The 16,668-nt window shown below is 42.6% G+C and overlaps 1 protein-coding gene and 2 non-coding genes across 5 annotated transcripts in view; 2 read left to right on the top strand and 1 right to left on the bottom strand.

Moving 5' to 3' along the window:
* LOC149339407 (serine/threonine-protein kinase 11-interacting protein-like) overlaps window positions 1-16,668 on the top strand; it is a 31,287-nt gene that overhangs the window by 5,319 nt on the left and 9,300 nt on the right. For 2 of the 3 annotated variants that reach the window (XM_089548190.1, XM_089548188.1), the window contains 10 exons: window positions 1,972-2,335; window positions 4,934-5,428; window positions 7,297-7,454; window positions 8,407-8,499; window positions 8,617-8,688; window positions 9,794-9,878; window positions 10,284-10,401; window positions 11,397-11,455; window positions 15,255-15,453; window positions 15,601-15,665. In XM_089548190.1, coding sequence (XP_089404316.1) covers window positions 1,972-2,335; window positions 4,934-5,428; window positions 7,297-7,454; window positions 8,407-8,499; window positions 8,617-8,688; window positions 9,794-9,878; window positions 10,284-10,401; window positions 11,397-11,455; window positions 15,255-15,453; window positions 15,601-15,665 — 1,708 coding nt within the window. The remainder of the gene's footprint in view (window positions 1-1,971; window positions 2,336-4,933; window positions 5,429-7,296; window positions 7,455-8,406; window positions 8,500-8,616; window positions 8,689-9,793; window positions 9,879-10,283; window positions 10,402-11,396; window positions 11,456-15,254; window positions 15,454-15,600; window positions 15,666-16,668) is intronic. The other variant, XM_089548189.1, reaches the window with a different exon arrangement.
* On the bottom strand, window positions 14,589-14,660 carry TRNAA-UGC (transfer RNA alanine (anticodon UGC)). The gene has a single exon. It is a non-coding gene; the product is annotated as a tRNA-Ala (tRNA).
* Window positions 14,822-14,893, top strand: TRNAA-CGC (transfer RNA alanine (anticodon CGC)). Its single transcript has one exon. It is a non-coding gene; the product is annotated as a tRNA-Ala (tRNA).

Below are 16,668 nucleotides of genomic sequence, written 5' to 3'. Positions count from 1 at the left end.
TAACATAAAAGAGTTTCTTATAGATCTTAAGTTAATTATATCTTTCTCAGTGGAATTTAACCTGTTCAGAGAGTGAAAACATTTGACTTTACCCTGCAACATGCGCATCATTTATAATGATGGTTCAACAGTGCAAGCACACAGACCCAGAAGGAGACAAGACACACACACAGCGCTGAACTTACAACTGATTTTTTATTAGGAAGAAGCTCGTCATAATATACACACACGAAAAAACAGCTCACATGCGCAATGTCAACAATCTGCTAGTGCTGGAAAAGGTAAAACCGCTTTAAAAGCACGTGTGTATCCACAGAACCGCTATCCACTGTGTAGCATATTCATTTCTTGAACAGATAATGTTACAGATGGCGTACTCACTCACCCTTTATCTTTCCGGATAATATGAAAGGCTTCAGCAATTTCTCTAATGCGCTGGTCAGAATGACAAAACAACACATCAGTGTCACCAAAAAACGGCGTGCATTTGCATGTGAAACAATGCTTCGCTAGGTTAGTTTCTATCTTCTAATTCTTTAAAGAAGAAAGGAACTAACCTAGTGAAGCATTGTTTCAGATGCAAATGCACGCCGTTTTTTGGTGACACTGATGTGTTGTTTTGTCATTCTGACCAGCGCATTAGAGAAATTGCTGAAGCCTTTCATATTATCCGGAAAGATAAAGGGTGAGTGAGTACGCCATCTTTAACATTATCTGTTCGAGAAATGAATATGCTACATAGTGGATAGCGGTTCTGCGGATACACACGTGCTTTTAAAGCGGTTTTACGTTTTCCAGCACTAGCAGATTGTTGACATTGCGCATGTGAGCTTGTTTTTTCGTGTGTGAATATATGATGAGCTTCTTCCTAATAAAAAAAAATTCGCAGTGGCTTAGCTCTGGTTAAGCCTGGATATACAAGCGAAAAGTTGCATTTATGCTTTGTTTGACATCATGGCTGTCGCAGTTCGCGCCTAAGGCACTGGGAGCACCACGATAGCGGTGTAGATTTTGAGCCAACTTCCTCACTACCACTTCTGGGTCTTCTTTTCTTCCTTCCATGGCGAATGTCTGTGCCTCTTCTACGGCCGCCACCGCTGCCGCTCACGCGTTATCGCAGCGCCTTGCGAAAGAACCTTCTCTTGGGACTGCGGTGGAGGCCGCACGGCAGCGGCGAAGGGTAAACTCGTGGCGAGGAGGAGAAGGGAGGGGTGGCGAGGAGGGAAAGGGTGTGCCACGGCGGCGCCCAGGGGTGGCCCACGCGAAGCGCTGTGTTGACGAGCCTAGTGAAGCTTTTCGCTTCAAAATCAGTTGTAAGTTAAGTGCTGTGTGTGTGTCTTGTCTTCTTCTTGGTCTGTGTGTGTTTGCGCTGTTCAACCATCATTATGAATCTACACCAACTAGCCCAATCTGCAGTTCTTCTATGCATCATTTAGAATGTGCGAGGTGTGCTCATGCTTGTGTGTATTACAGTTTTGATTCTGCACCAGAGACATGTGCATGCGTGGACATGTGCATAATTTGGTAAACTTCAACTAACTCATTAAGTTGTTTCATTGTGAGGACATTGTGCTGCCTTCCAACTACCCTCTACCTCTTTCTTCCCTTCCCTGTAGTATGGAGTAGCAAGCAACAGTCATATTTTCTCTTGCCAACCCCTCTGGCTTTCCTCTCTTCAGTTTTTTTCCTCTCTCTCAGGCTGCCTGACAGGTGTCTTCATGTTTTGCATTGTTATCACCAGAAATTTTGTTGCTGTAGCTAGATGTTACTGCTATAGCAAGCCAAACTTTCTATCACCCGTTTTTAAGTGAGGCATGTGTTGCAAAAGTCCAAAATCCAGCTGCCACAAACCGAAAATGAGACAAATGCTTGAATAACCTATCTCACCCTAATCTCTGCTCTGTGTGTTCGCACGGTTCCCTCTGGATATCAGAGGCAAGGTGTTTACTATCTGTTTGTTGTCCTCCGCAGCCTGTGAATGCCAGGCAGCCCCAAGTGAGGCAGGCCGATATGCCATTACCAGATCCCGTAATCTCTGTGCCGTCGCTGCAGTATGAAGTGGAGGCGGACGGCAACGGAAGCCTAGAGGAAGAGATGGCAGGCCAGCATGGCAGATCGCCAGTGGCCTGCATGTCTACTCCGCATGGCTTTGAGGCCAGGCTCTCTGCACCGGTTGATCCGGAGTGCAGTTCACTGAGCAGTGTTGAAGTGATGGATGCTGCGCTCAGTGTGAAGCAGAAGGACGGCAAAAAACGCAAGAAGCGGCATTCTACCAGAGTGGCAGCCATTTTAGACCAAGAAGGATATGTGTCTTCTGCCAAGGAAAGCGGTGTCAGTAAGTTGTCTGTTCAGAGTTTCAGGTCTTGTAAGATATGCGGTTTCTACAGTAACCCAGTTTGGTTACATGCAACATTTGTTTTGATTTGGCAAGACACCCTGTACTGGGGGTCCTCAATTTTTTTTATCATTGCAGAACCCTGATGGCCTTCAAAAGGTGCTATGTAACCCTATGTGTCTTGGCTTCTGCCCTTTCCTGCCTAACATTCATGCAAAAAAGAGAATGCAGGTGCTTAGCTCCTCACAAAATGTCCGAATTCAATTAATAATGACTGGCAGTATAGTGGAACACTGTGCTTATGATTAGTTTCAAAATAAAGTGGGTAAAGGAAAAGTGCGATTTCAGTCATGCATGGATTTAGTGCTGCGGGAACCCTAAGAGTGCTACAAGGAACCCAATTTGAGAACTTGTGCCCTGCAGTGATTCTAGCGTGCAGTAGAGTTTTTTTAAATTTTTTTGTACACCTGCTTTGTAACTGAAATGTGAACCTTTTTTTTGAGCATTAGTAATGCATTTAACAATAAATCACACAAAATGGGTTATTTATTGTAACATTTCATAAACCAGATGTGCATGCCTCAGTGATGATTGCCACTTTGCCAGAGAATGTTAAGACTGCAGCGTTTCTTCAGCGCAGACTTTAGAGTCATGAGAAGTGCATATGTGCATGAGATACGTACTTGTGTGCATGATATGCGTGCTCACAGGCAGTATATAAAGCATATGGTGAACTCCAGCATCAAAAAGTTGCGGTATTTTTTGAACTTGCATGTGTTTGTGTCAAAAGGGGCACTACAGCATATGGCCACAGATCAGCTTTAACCACCTGGAGTTTGCAAACCTGTGCCAGAATCGCATTGCATGCAAATTTTCCATTTGTCCTGCATCAGGCTGCTGTGTTGATCCTGCCTTGAGCCCGTGACCACATGCTTAGCAGCTGGATATCATAGTTTAGGAGCCCTCACAGCAGCTTCAAATTTAGCCCTGCCTTTTGGTCACCAACAGAATAAAGTTTAGCATGCAGTTCTTAAAATTCTTTGAGCATTATTGTTAGACCACATTACAACTCGCACACGTAGATGTTACAGCCTCCCTGGACTTGACCTTTTTAAATTAGAAGATGAGGCTCTACCTGATCAAATAACTTATAAAGTTTAAAGTTGATCTTGTAGAAATGGACTGTGTTGTTGATAATTCCTGTTGGAGGAAGCAGCCCATGTGAAATGAGGAAGAATTGCATGTGAGCAATGGTTCTCATGCACATGTTCTTGTATTGGAATTTAGGCAAGAAATGAAAAATAGAAGTGCAGTAATACCTCATTAATACGGACTTCAGTGGACGAAAAAAAAAGTGCGAATTATCGGAATGTCGAATTATCGAATGCCCCCTCCACCTTTCCTCCAAACAGCCAAAAACCGTTAGCGTGAAAGTAAAATTTATTATGTGGAAACCTGGGCAATGGCCTTCTCCTTTTAAGAGGGAAACTGTGCGTCTGGGGTGATTTATTGGGGTTACATCAGATGCCTTAATTGGTGCATGCTATCGGGAGTGTCGGAACAAGAATGGTTGGGCTATTGGCGGCTTCTTTCAGTACACGCCGCGATAGCGCTGGAGCTGCGTCGCATATGGCGTGGCTTGTGAGGAGGCATTGAAGAAGGAAACGTTAGTGTTTTCCTTCCTCCATGTGAAGAGGCTTCACCGCACAAACAGCGAACAGCACGTGATAAGCGCGAAGTTTCGGTCTGCTGGAAGGGCGGAAACGCCACACGAACGGAAGCAGCGTAAGCGCGCATTGACACCAGAGTGGCAAGGCGCCTGTAAAAAACAAAAACAAAACAATAGCTGCACAGGCACGGCAGTCATTGTTCCAAACGGCGCGCTGGGCTGGTTGCTTGATACGCACGGCAGATAGCCGCCGTCGCCGCGGGCTGGCGGCAGAGCTCCGAAAACGAAACTATGGCAGCCGAACTCTCTCTCGGCTATCGATGGGGGCTGGGCAGTCGTCAGCATGCCTGCCGTTACGAGCACTTCAGAGGGACGCGGAAAACAAGGTAATATGCAGTTCAGGCTCGAGGACGAATACTTGGGCGATCACATAGCGCCGTTTCGGGAGCCCATTCGATTTAACCGATAATAGCCCGAACAAACTGCACAGCTTCTGACGCCATTGACTTGCATGGGCGTTTAGTGGGAATCCGGCGGCTGTCCAAAATTAACCGAATTTCAGAATTGACGAGGGTCGAATTAACGATGTTTTATTTGACCACTAGATTAATGCTTTAAACATCACAGTGCAGCGAATAAAACTCGGCGATTTTGTCCAGGGATTCAATTCAAAATTCAATTTAAAAAATTAAAAAAAGCAGAAATGTGACTTTAGGCATGTTATAATTTAACAGAAGATTTAAAATTGCAGTTGTTGCAAATTTTTATAATATGAACTATCTCTAACAATTATATAGTGAGAATAAAACGTCTCACTTTAAATAAAGGCAGCCAAGATGGCTGACTAGTTTTCACAGAAACATGATAAATATAATGTGTATGCTCACCTGACTGAGCAGTACGTACTTCTTTGTGTCTGCATTTCACAGCAGTAGCTGCCGTTCATGACGATTTTCTCAGCTACAAAAGTCAACTGGAAAGCCGGAAAGAGCAGCTTGGCGAGGAGTGGCTTGTCGGCGTGTCTGCTCTCAAGCTACCCGATGCCCAGAGTACGCCCTGCGGGACACCCAACACACGTGCATCACTTGAGCTGGACTTTCCGACTGAAAACCGGAGAGGATCATTTGATGCCAGTGAAGCTCACAGTGACAGTGATTCTGGGCGAGCGGAGTCAGTGAAGACAGTTTTGTCTAAGGAGCCAGTCGCCGTGGGAACAGTGGAGGTTGTTAAGGAGGCGAAGGAAAGTGCTGTTGAAGATGAAGGCCCTCAGCGACGAATCTCTGAGTTGAGCCAAGGTGTTGACGTGCTCGATGAGGCGCCTTCCGACCCACTTGACGAGTCCAGTGTCTTGTCGCCTTTGGAAGGGTTCAGCTGGACGACAGCCAAGGGTGAAGTTACGCTGGAGGGCACAGAAATTGCTGAGGGTGAGCCATACATTCTTTGCATTCACTTTTTTGTTTGTTTTTGCTGTGATGACTCAGGAAAGTTAGTTTATAATGATGCACCACAAGCATGGAGCTGAGGTATACAGGAAGGCAAGTATGCTTCTGTATTCACTTAGTATTGCCGGTGGACAGACTCTGCTACAATTAAAAAACCGATCGATAAATATGCACTGACATCACATTGTGGTGCGGAGTGCAATTTCCATGCTTTTCTTTGCTTAAGTGTGCGAGGGTGATCTCTGACACAAATTGCCACCAGCATCAAAGTGGCTTTCAGCTAAAAATTTATCCGACTCCACGGGTCTGCAATATGTTTTGTCTCACTCTCTTATATTCTCTATGGTGAGAGTGCTTTCACTTCACTTTGTGTTCTTTGTCTCCCAGTGCTTAGCTTCTGACTTCAGTTTCTCACACTTGATTGAGGCTTTACAGTTTTAAAAAACCCGGAAACACGGAGGGGCTTTGTCGTAAGTTGCACAGCTTCATAATCAGCTAAGGCTCAGTCGTGTACCGCTTGGTTGCAGTGGCATGAATTGTGAGGTTTTGCAACAGAAGCATCTTTTTGCCCCGAACAGATGTAAAGAGAGTTTGAAAAGCTGAGCTCTTCATTTGCAGTAAAGACAATGTGATCTGAGTTTTTGTAGAAATAGTGTACAGCCTTGATTTGTGCCATTGGCAGTGATTGCAGCATTAGTGAAAATTAGATCACTTGCCAGTCTTCCAGTTATAGCCATTTTGGTTATCCTTGCTTTTCATGTGGACAAACCTCATGTATCTTTTGTAAATGTACTGAAGTCTGTGCCTGTCTCATGAAACTGGTACCAACGCTTCATGCTTACCTTAGCCTGTGCTGGCAGATGCTTAGTGCATAAATTACCAGCAGTTTTTACATTTATGTCATGTGTGCGCAAGTAAGTTCTTTCTTTCTAAACTCAAGTGTCATCAAATATAAATTGGACACAGTGCTGTTTGCTTAGTAGAAAATGAGGGAGCTAAAACTTTCTTTACTGAAACTTTTCTTGAAACCAAAAGTAAAATTCTTCTATAAACATGTTTTAGTTATGTTTGCTCTGGTTGCTCGCTATGCAACAGTGACGTGGCATAAAGACAGCAATGGGGTGTAAGTGCTGCTAAGGCATGTCAGTACAGTTGACTCTTGATAATGCGAACTCAAAGGGGACAAAAAATTAGCTTGATTTGTGTGGAATTTGGCTTAAATGAAACCTTTTTAATACACGATATTGACATGGCCAAAACACCATCTTTAAGAAAAACGGGCTGTTCGAATTAAGTGAGTTCAGATTAGAGGAAGAGTTTACTGTATTGTGCATTTCAGCAGTATTATGCATTGCAGATTATATCTGCGGAAACTGATACTCTTGCTCTTAAACAGAGCATTCTGAAGACTCAAACAAAAACATTTGACAGAAGTCTTGTCTGGTTGGGAAAAATTAATTTAGGAGAAAGATTACTGACGCGAACCATTCTGAAGAGTATTTGTAACAATTCAGTGGAATTTTTAGATATCAACAAGATTGCTACCATTATTTCTTATGTATTGTGCATTTCTTATGGTACATAGATGTATGACAGGAGAGCATATCTGCACCCAATTTGAGACTGGAACTGTTGGCCAAGTCATGTAGCTGAGTCTAAAAGGGAAAAGCAGAAAAATCTGTTGACACTTGCTGGGACACCTAAGTAAAGTTCAGTACATTGCTTGAACCACCATTTAATACAGTTGCTGTGATGTTGTTCGGACGACATTGTGGAAATGCTCATCCTAAATGGAATATTTTGCAGGAATTGTTTTGGCCATTTAATCTTTCTTTGCTTTTTTTTTTCAGACATGGACAGCAAGTTGTTCCTTGTTCAGAAATGTAGTGACGGCAACGAAACGTCAATTTTTGTTGGTGTAAAAGATGATGTGATGAGAGAAAGTGACAGCCTCACTGGGAAGATTATCCAACGACTGGATCTTAACATGCTGTCTTCAGCCTCCGTGGTACGTATTCAGGCAGTCTTCTGGAATTTTGGTGTTGCATCTGCTCAAGCTCATTACTTGTCCTGAGGTCTGCATTGCTTCTTACATTACTTCTGCATTACTCCATTACATTCTTGTCACTATATCTGAAAGGATTTCTAAAGGTTTATGTTACAATATGCGTTCGAATTGTGGTGCTACTTCAAATCTTGGTATTTTGCATCTTTTTATTTTTGACTTCATTGCCCTTCTAGAGAGCCTTCAAAGATATTTAAGTAAATAAATAAATAAATTTTTGAAACTAACGGGAAAGAGAATATTTTGCGATTATTTCATTTAACTAGTTTATTAGAAATTACATGTGTGTGCTGTGCTGTGAAACAAGACTGGATGAAATTTAGTGGATTAGCACTGGGGGAGACTTGCGTGTATGAGAAGTGCAGACCATCAAATGTGTAATACAGGATAGAATAGAACAGGCGATTCAAAACTAGTTCTTGTAGTTTTTCTTTTTCACTGATTAAGACTAACTGCTTGAGAAGTGACCATTGATAAGCAACTGGAAAAATATCTTTTATTTGTTCTGTTCCTTTTTCTCTGAGGGCAGAAAGAGGCTTGCTGACGTGTGCACTATGAGTAATTCTGATGATATGTTGACGGCTTTGATCATTTTTCTGCCAATTTTTTGTTGGGCCAGTCAGGGATGGTAATCTCGTAAACTTTTGGCTGCAGTCTCACTGTTAAATGAAACGGAGATTTACAGTGCTGTCGCTGTAGATCTTAATTGGCCCCTCAATTGGCCTTGTGCAGTGCCATAGTGATTGATTTGAGTTCTTTGTTGTGATTCAGTGTGCTCACAGTCATCGATTTTTCTGGAGGAGCTTCGACATCAGCATGCTCTTGAGCCATCTGTTATTCCTTGAATATTAACCTATTGACCTTCTAATGTACTCTTTGCTTATCCCCTGAACAGCATGATGGCACAGCTGTGAAGCTGAAGTTTGACACGACTATTCGCAGCAAAAAGGAGAGATGCTACATTTTCGACAGCAGTGAAGATGCTGAGGTTCGAAGATTCCTTTTTTTTATTCCTTGTTGCTTTTCTTCTAGTTGTCCTTTTAACATCCTCTCTTGAAATGTTTCAGTGCAACATTTGTTTTTGTTTTTTTGTGCATGCTTTCAGGAAGTTGTGAAAATGCTGCAGCCTTTTGTAGAAGCAAAAGCAAGAAAAGACCTTTACTCTGAGATGTTGCAGGTAATGTACTGCGTGTTAACCTTCATACCATGTAATGCACTTTGAACCAAGAGCAATAGGCTTGTACCGAACCAAGTTGAATTGACCGGAATGGTTGGGTATGTTGCGGAGCGCAAGAACATTTTAGGGCTTCCTGTAGGTGCCGCAGAAAATGCACAAACCGTTCTTCTCGTGCTTACCAGATGACATGAACTCCGTGTGTTTACCAACCTGCGCAGATTTATAGAGAATTGACATAAAGGGATTGTAATACTAGTAAGAGTAGTCTATGCAGGCCACAGGTTTAAAGGAATAAATTGAATGCTGATTGAAGGAAATATCAAGTTCCTGAACATCTCCACCAGCTTCTGCTTGTTGTCTGAGTTCAAGGGGTTGAATTACTAATTACGTAAAGCCATTGAAGAGTAAACACATGTTCACAGGCAGACATCATCTTTTCTTTGGTGATATAATGATTTGCAGAGTACACACCATTGTAAATAACCACAGGAATCAAGCAGATCAAAATCAACAAAAATATACCTGTTGTTAACAAAATTTTCTTTTCATTGCAAATCCAACTTATAAGCTGTGTCTAGTTAGAAGCTTTTCACGTGCCTATGAAATGTGATGCCAGACGACTGTGATGCCCCTAGCATAGGGGATTTCTTCCTACCTTAGATTCATTCCATCAGCCTGTTGTTACACCTATCATCAATGTGCCACCATTAAAACCACCATGGTCAACTAATGATACAGCTGCTATCTGATTTGTCAGACTTGAAGAAATTGAATTTGAATGTTTGAATATTTAAGCAGGCCAAAAAGAAACAAACTCTGCCTTCAACTGTATAGTTCTTCAAAATAGCCTGAATAATTGAGATGTCTGCATTATCAGCGTCTGAAAAATACGCCATTGTAATACAAACAAGCTTTTGCATGCTTCAAATTTGTCTTGAGGCAAGCAATGTGCAAGTCTTATTATTCACCTCTGATAAAATGCAAGAATAATTCTGGGCTTGTTTCTTGAACTACACTTACTTATCATTTGTCTTGACTGATACAACGTACAAACCACTTTATGGACTGGCTTCCTTATCTGCTGTTCTGCCTTTCCGCTCTGCAGTGCGTAAAATGCAATGTACAGTTCCCAAAACATGCTGCCAAAAAAGTGGTGGTGGTCAGCACAACCAAAGACAAAGTGACAACAGGTAACTCTTGTCGCTTCATTGGCTTGTTTGAAACTTGTGGTATTATTTGTGATCACTGTCGGTATAAGTACTTGAACTAAGGGTCAAACTTTGCTTATATTAAACGTTACTCTTTGGTTTTTCACTGTTATAATGATATATGTGTGCATGCATGTTTCACGTGTGCAGAAAATTTCATCATCCTTACTATATCATTGCAGTCTAGTCGAGAATTAGCAATTTAGTTCGTAGGGTTCAGCTGCTATATATCGCATTTATCACATTGCCTTTATTTTGGTGCTCTATCCGGAATACAAAGTGCAGAGTGTCTTGTTGGCATTCAAAACATAGTGTGTAAATCTGATCTCTACAGCGATAATTTTTTTTTGTTCGTTTCTTCTTTTTTTTTTCCTGTAAAAATTTCAGATGTCCATGAATCAGAGAGGTGTCCCCAGTGTGACGGTGACATTCTCCTCACGCTGGACACCCCAGAAGCCGTGGATGCACTTTCATGTCTTGCATCAAGCGCGCCAGAAAAATTAAGGTATGTAGTCTGATGCACTGACCCAGAGCATTAAAATGTGTAGCACAAAACATGTAGCTGGCAGATAAATTGTGAATGTTATTCATCGGGCATTCTTTCTGTTTGCCTTCTGCATTTTATGCCTTGCATACAGATCATTTGAAAAAAAAAGGTGTCAAGTGATTTAATCAAGAAAAAAAAAAGGATTGTGAGATAAGGTTCCACGTTACGTGGAGTTTTATGTGCTTTATGCAAGTTATGTGCAAGATACTACTAGACTCAAAAGAAAACATTCGACAGAAGTCTGTCTGGTTGGGAAATTTAATGTTAGGAGAAGGTAAGTGACGCCAACCAAGTAAAATACAGGAAAAACACGACGTTTCGGGACCGGCTCGGCCCCTTCTTCACGGTGTGACTACGGGCGAGCGCAGCTTGGCTTTTTAAGCCCCTGTGTGGAGGACCTGCGGGTCAATGGCCGCAGCCCATGGACGTAGGATGAGGGGACTCTCCCCTCATCCTACGTCCATGGGCTGCGGCCATTGACCCGCAGGTCCTCCACACAGGGGCTTAAAAAGCCAAGCTGCGCTCGCCCGTAGTCACACCGTGAACAAGGGGCCGAGCCGGTCCCGAAACGTCGTGTTTTTCCTGTATTTTACTTGGTTGGCGTCACTTACCTTCTCCTAAGATACTACTAATATCATTCACATTTCTGAGATGGCATGATATGTCAATTTACTAACCCTGGTATTTTCTAAATACATATTTAAATCATGGGCACATTTTAAAGGTGAATGAGGGCCAGAGGGACCATTTCTATGAGCGAGGAATTTATTGCAGAATTGCACCGACTGTTCTTTTTTTCTGCAAATTAAGTTCAGAAAAACATATTGTCCATAAATAACTGCTTCCCCTGCCCAGTCCCTCTAAATCCACCTTTCATTCAAATATTGTATTGTTTTCTAGTTTCTTTGGCTTATTGCTGTTGGTTAACCATCTTTGCTGTCTATCTGCTTTAGCTCCAGCTTGACTACCATGAAGGCTTCAGATTCTTTATCTCTTGGCAAAGCAGTTCAAGGTAAGCTTCTGCAAGTATTATTCTAGATTTGTTTCTTCCTTATTTAACTTAATTTTAACTACACAGCAAGTGGCATGAGCGTTGGTAAAAATATGCCAGTTGCCTCCTTCACGCAGCCGAGGTTCATCTGATTGGCTCTAATTAAGGTTGTGACCTCACCTAATTAGGTGAATTTCGTAGTGAGTTTGGACAGGAGCAGTGTATTATTTTTTACAGAGCACTTCTTCTTTGGTAAAGACCTTTAGTGCAATGATGAACAACATTTAGTGGTCATTTACCATTGCAGTGAGAGAAAACCATGCAGTCTGCTGGTTCTTTTATTTTTATTTCAGGCATCTGTCTGATTTTGAACCTGAGCTGTACTGAACCGTGGTAAGGGATTGATAAAAATACTGCCAGAAAGACATGACGAGTGTTTTGGCAACTTATCTTTCATGACTGACTATTTCCACTAGCTTGTGGCTCATTGTTTGTTAATGCCTTTTAGTTGAGCATGGCTTACACAGCTGTTTGACTTGCACTCATTTGTAGTGTTTTTGAGAGGCGATTTTGTCTGGTCAGTTGGTTGTTTTAGGGTGTTGTGTGTGTATCTGTGTGCATGTGTAGGGTGGTTAAAATTTCAGGTGCGGTCAAATGCTCACAGAAAAGAAAAGCAAATTAAAAAATTAGATGCAAGAAATGTAATGTGGATTTCAGTTCTATCTACACAAAAAGAGCACTCTCCAAAATGTGCCTGCTCATTTCTTATGCAGAAAGCACTCACTAGTAATACCTTGTCTCAATTTTTTTAGATGCGCATCTTATTGCCTGTGTGAAACAAGTGAAAGTTAATAATGCCAGCAGTTGCTAATTGAGTAGTTCTATTAACCCTTGGGAAGCATTAACAAGCCTTGAAATGCAGTCTTCACATTTTTCATTGTGTTACCAATTATACCTGCTATTCCCATGTCTTTCATCTGCTTGAAAGTGAACTTAAGACCACCACAAAAGCACATTCAGTGCAAAGATGCACCGAAAACTGTTCAACACAGGGTAGATAGAAGGGGCTATTGTGAACGGTGAGCATATAAAGCAAGGCAGGGTGAGAGGGCATGCGGACAGTGCGGAAGATTTCATCAAAGGCACAAAGATGAGTGGTTTAGGCAGTGGCACAGCTGAAGCAGACTCAGAGAACGTGCTTCACTTCTAAGGTGTGCCAGGGTTGCTTCACCGCTGTGAGCTCTCACTTGTCGCTACAATGGAACAAGGAGCCGTAGACAATGCCAGCTCGCAAAGCATGTTCTTTTCTATTGTGTTGCAATGGTGTCGCTGAACAGAGAACGGGAACAGCTGCTGTGCAACTGGGTATGCACAGCTTCAGCAGCAAGTGAGGCTGATTCAAGGAGTATTCAGAGAAGTGATCTAAGCAGCAGCATAACGATCCTCTCTCAAACGGTGGTACCATGAACATTGTGGTGCTGAAGGCCATGCGTGGGGTGCCGCCAAGAGAAAGTGTTTTCAGAGTCGGGGGGCTTGAAAGGCCAAGTGGGATGCAGTCTTGGGCCGAAAACGTGTAGAATGTTGTGGGTTTCAAGCTGTGTTACAAAGAAACGGTCATGTTGGTAGAATAAGAACTATTCTTGTAGTTTCAATAATTCAAGCACGTTAGGTGATACTTGAGGTGGCAGCTGAGATGTTCCACCCAATATTTTCTGCGCAGTGTTGATCACAACCTGAAACTGGATGTAAAATTGAAGCTTAGGCACCAGTGTTTCTGTTAAGCTTGACAGCAAGTCCATTCCTTTCCTCAAGAACCAACTTTCGTATCAAAATTGCGGTGCAACCGTTTGTCACACAGCATTCCAGGTGGTGTCATACTTGCTTGTCGTTGATGTGTGTGTGGGTGGGTGTCAGTGCACCCAGGGACTGTAGTGCTTTGGCATTTTCACATGTAAGCAGTCTTAAGTGCCTCTGCTGTAATTTTTTTTATGCGAAGCCCCCCACGTGACACCGTGACGTCACACCACGTGACATCGGATGAGAGAGCCGGCCTCCACCTCGCGCCATCGCCGTGGGACCCCTAGCCGTCACACCCGCGCATTTCGAACGCGCGTTCACACTCGGTGTAGGTGAAACGCTCGCTCTACCGGGCAGGCAGACGCGGCTTCCGTGGCAATCCAGGCGCTCACCCAACGCGCGTCTCGGGGTTAGTCGGCGTTCCGCTGTAGCCATGCCGTTGTCTTCCCCCACGACGAAGGCTTCTAGTGGTTGTATTAAAATGACCAAGTATTCAACCAAGGAAAGCCATGTATTACCAAGCCTAGCCACTAATATGCTTCGCATTCCCCAGGCTTAGCCAAGCTGAGCCTCAGCAATTTTTTTGTTATTGTCATTGCTTTGCCTTCTGTGCTTAAGTTGTCATTTTTAACAAAGATTGCTGTGAAGCGTGTCATGGCAAGACTGCTGGCTAGTTTGCACTGAAATTTTATACAGAGATGACACGAAGTAGTCAGCTTCAACCCATTACTAAGTATCTGGTGACAATACTTGCCTGAGTCATCCAAAATTAAATGAACTACGCCAAAGCCTGCAGCTAATTTTCTTGTAGAAAAAAAACGACAGCACTAACACATGCAACCACAGAACGAGAGACGAAACACTAGACACAAGCGCTATGTCTAGTGTTTCGTATCTCGTTCTGTGGTTGCATGTGTTAGTGCTGTTATCTTTTCTGGAATCAAGATGTACCAACTCGCGCAGAAAGATAGAAACGAAATAATTTCTTTCTGCAATCTGCAGTTTCACATGAAAGAAACCGTGGTGCCATCCATTGCAAAGAGAATGAAGTACGAACAGTAATAAAATTCGAGGAGTACAGAGAAGATTATGCCTCAGCAGGAAGAGACTGAGTTTGTTCAGCAGTGTGGGGATTTCCCCACTTCTTCTCTTGGGTTGCTGTAGACTACAAATCATTTTATTCATCAAAATGAACTAACTGAACTTTTGAGAGAAGCCAACAGCCACGGAAACCAAGGGACACAGGGGATTTTCAGTTAAATTATTTATTTTGTGGTGTTGATCAATTTAGAATATTACTGAATATGTTATCGCTTAAAGCTAATTGATTAGAAAAGCAGAAGAAAAAACAACCACATGCCGCCGGTGGGATCCGAACCCACGACCTCCGAATTGCACGTCCGGTGCTCTACCTCTGAGCTACGGCGACGGCTGTCAATTCTTCTGCTTTCGGGGGTATTTATGTTTACAAGTAACCTAACCTTGAGAGTGTTCATCAGCGCCACCCCACGTGGGTGGCGCTGATGAACACTCTCAAGGTTAGGTTACTTGTAAACATAAATACCCCCGAAAGCAGAAGAATTGACAGCCGTCGCCGTAGCTCAGAGGTAGAGCACCGGACGCGCAATTCGGAGGTCGTGGGTTCGGATCCCACCAGCGGCATGTGGTTGTTTTTTCTTCTGCTTTTCTAATCAATTAGCTTTAAGCGATAACATATTCAGCAATATTCTAAATCGAACAACACCACAAAATAAATAATTTAATTGAAAATCCCCTGTGTCCCTCGGTTTCCGTGGCTGTTGGCTTCTCTCATATTTATAACGAGCCCCTCATTCTCCTTCCCTTGTTTGCTTAACTGAACTTTTGTTATGCAAACCCATACGAGCTAGCAGTTTACATAGAGATGTATTTGAAACTCTTTCCATTAGTTGCGCTGCAGTTGACACTCATTTGTGCTGAATTCCTGTTAGTCTTGCCTTTCTGAAATGGAATTCATTCATTCATGTTACCCCGGGATGTGCAGACAACGTTTCTGAGGAAAGCATCGAGACTGTGATGCCAGACCAGCACAGCAGCCTGTATCGGCCTGGCTTCCGAAAGAGTGCAAGTGACATCACTATCCTGAGCAACCCCAGCCAAAGCAGCATCATGGTCATTTCAACCACTTCCGCGAACGACGGGAATGCTGTGAACGCACGAGACAGTGAAAAGACGTTATCTCCGTAAGGCAATTTCAGCAGGCCATTTGTTTTCTCAGCCTTGACCTGCCGCAGACTATGGATTCATAATTTTTTCTTATGCATTTCTGTCAATTTTCTCTTAAAGTGCGGTACCAAGTCTCCTTCTAATTGTTTGCCCTTCTCTCGTAGGCCACCGACAGTTGTCCTTCCAACACTCAAAGAGATCGTTGAAGAGCGTGTGCTTAATATAAGCAGTAAGCTTTTCCTTTTATTTTTTCTTTTGGGGTTTCACAAATATGTGTTGTGTTGTGTTGGGTTTAATGGCACATAGGCAGCTAAGGCCATCATGCGCCAAACACAAGGTATAGGAACTATTTTCTGTGAGATTTAATAAAAATGTGGAAGCTGTCAGTTGTGTAAAGGGCCTAAAAGTTTAACTACCTAGTAATAATGAGGAAAACGAGATTTAGGAATGGCTAATGGTAAAAGCTTTAAAAAGGTCAGGTAGCCTCAGCGGACATCCTTGGCTGGGCAAGGATTCCGAGGATCCCGACCAATCACACACACACACACACAAATATATATTTTGTTGCGGGCTAGTTGTTCGATATAGCTTGTCTATAATATATTTTGTGTTGATAAAACTGAAAGGGTTTGCATGAGTACGGTTACTTTTTTTTTTTCTACCTTTTTTAGTAATTGCTTTTTAAAACGTACTCAGGTGTGTTAAGAAATGACAGCATGCAGACTCATAACCCTAAAATAATTGTGACAGCTGTGAGAATTTTCGCTCAGCTTCCAGCACCAAGCAAGATTGCGGAGAGAAAGAATTAAGCACCAAGATTGCGGGCAGAAAGAATTAAGAACTCTTCCAAAGGAAACTTTATTAGGAAAACCTGTGCACTGAAATAGACTAAACTCAGCCGTGGCAATAGTAACAAATATGCTGGACGGTCGTCAAAGATCAGGCTGGCCATCGCTCTCAGCTGCACCAAATTTAAAAGGTAGCAAGGAACCATCAAGATAAGGCATCTTCAACACCTACAATAATCTCAAACATCATAGACACAGTCACACACGGCTACAATCGTTGTAGAGGTTGCCTTTGGCATGACATACAAAATCATAAGGTGAATGCCAACTGCTTTTAATACAAGTAAAAAAGAAAGTTCACAGCAGTAAGTTCAAAAATTATTTACAGTTCCTTTTAACTGACCGGATCAAGCTTTAGTCTACTCAAGAGACTAATAGAACAAT

This window comes from Amblyomma mixtum, chromosome 6, assembly GCF_055824585.1.
Source record: "Amblyomma mixtum isolate Tamu chromosome 6, ASM5582458v1, whole genome shotgun sequence".
Classification (NCBI taxonomy): Eukaryota; Metazoa; Arthropoda; class Arachnida; order Ixodida; family Ixodidae; genus Amblyomma; species Amblyomma mixtum.
The sequence above is the reverse complement of the archived record's forward strand: the minus strand, read 5'-3'. Positions and strand labels throughout refer to the sequence as shown.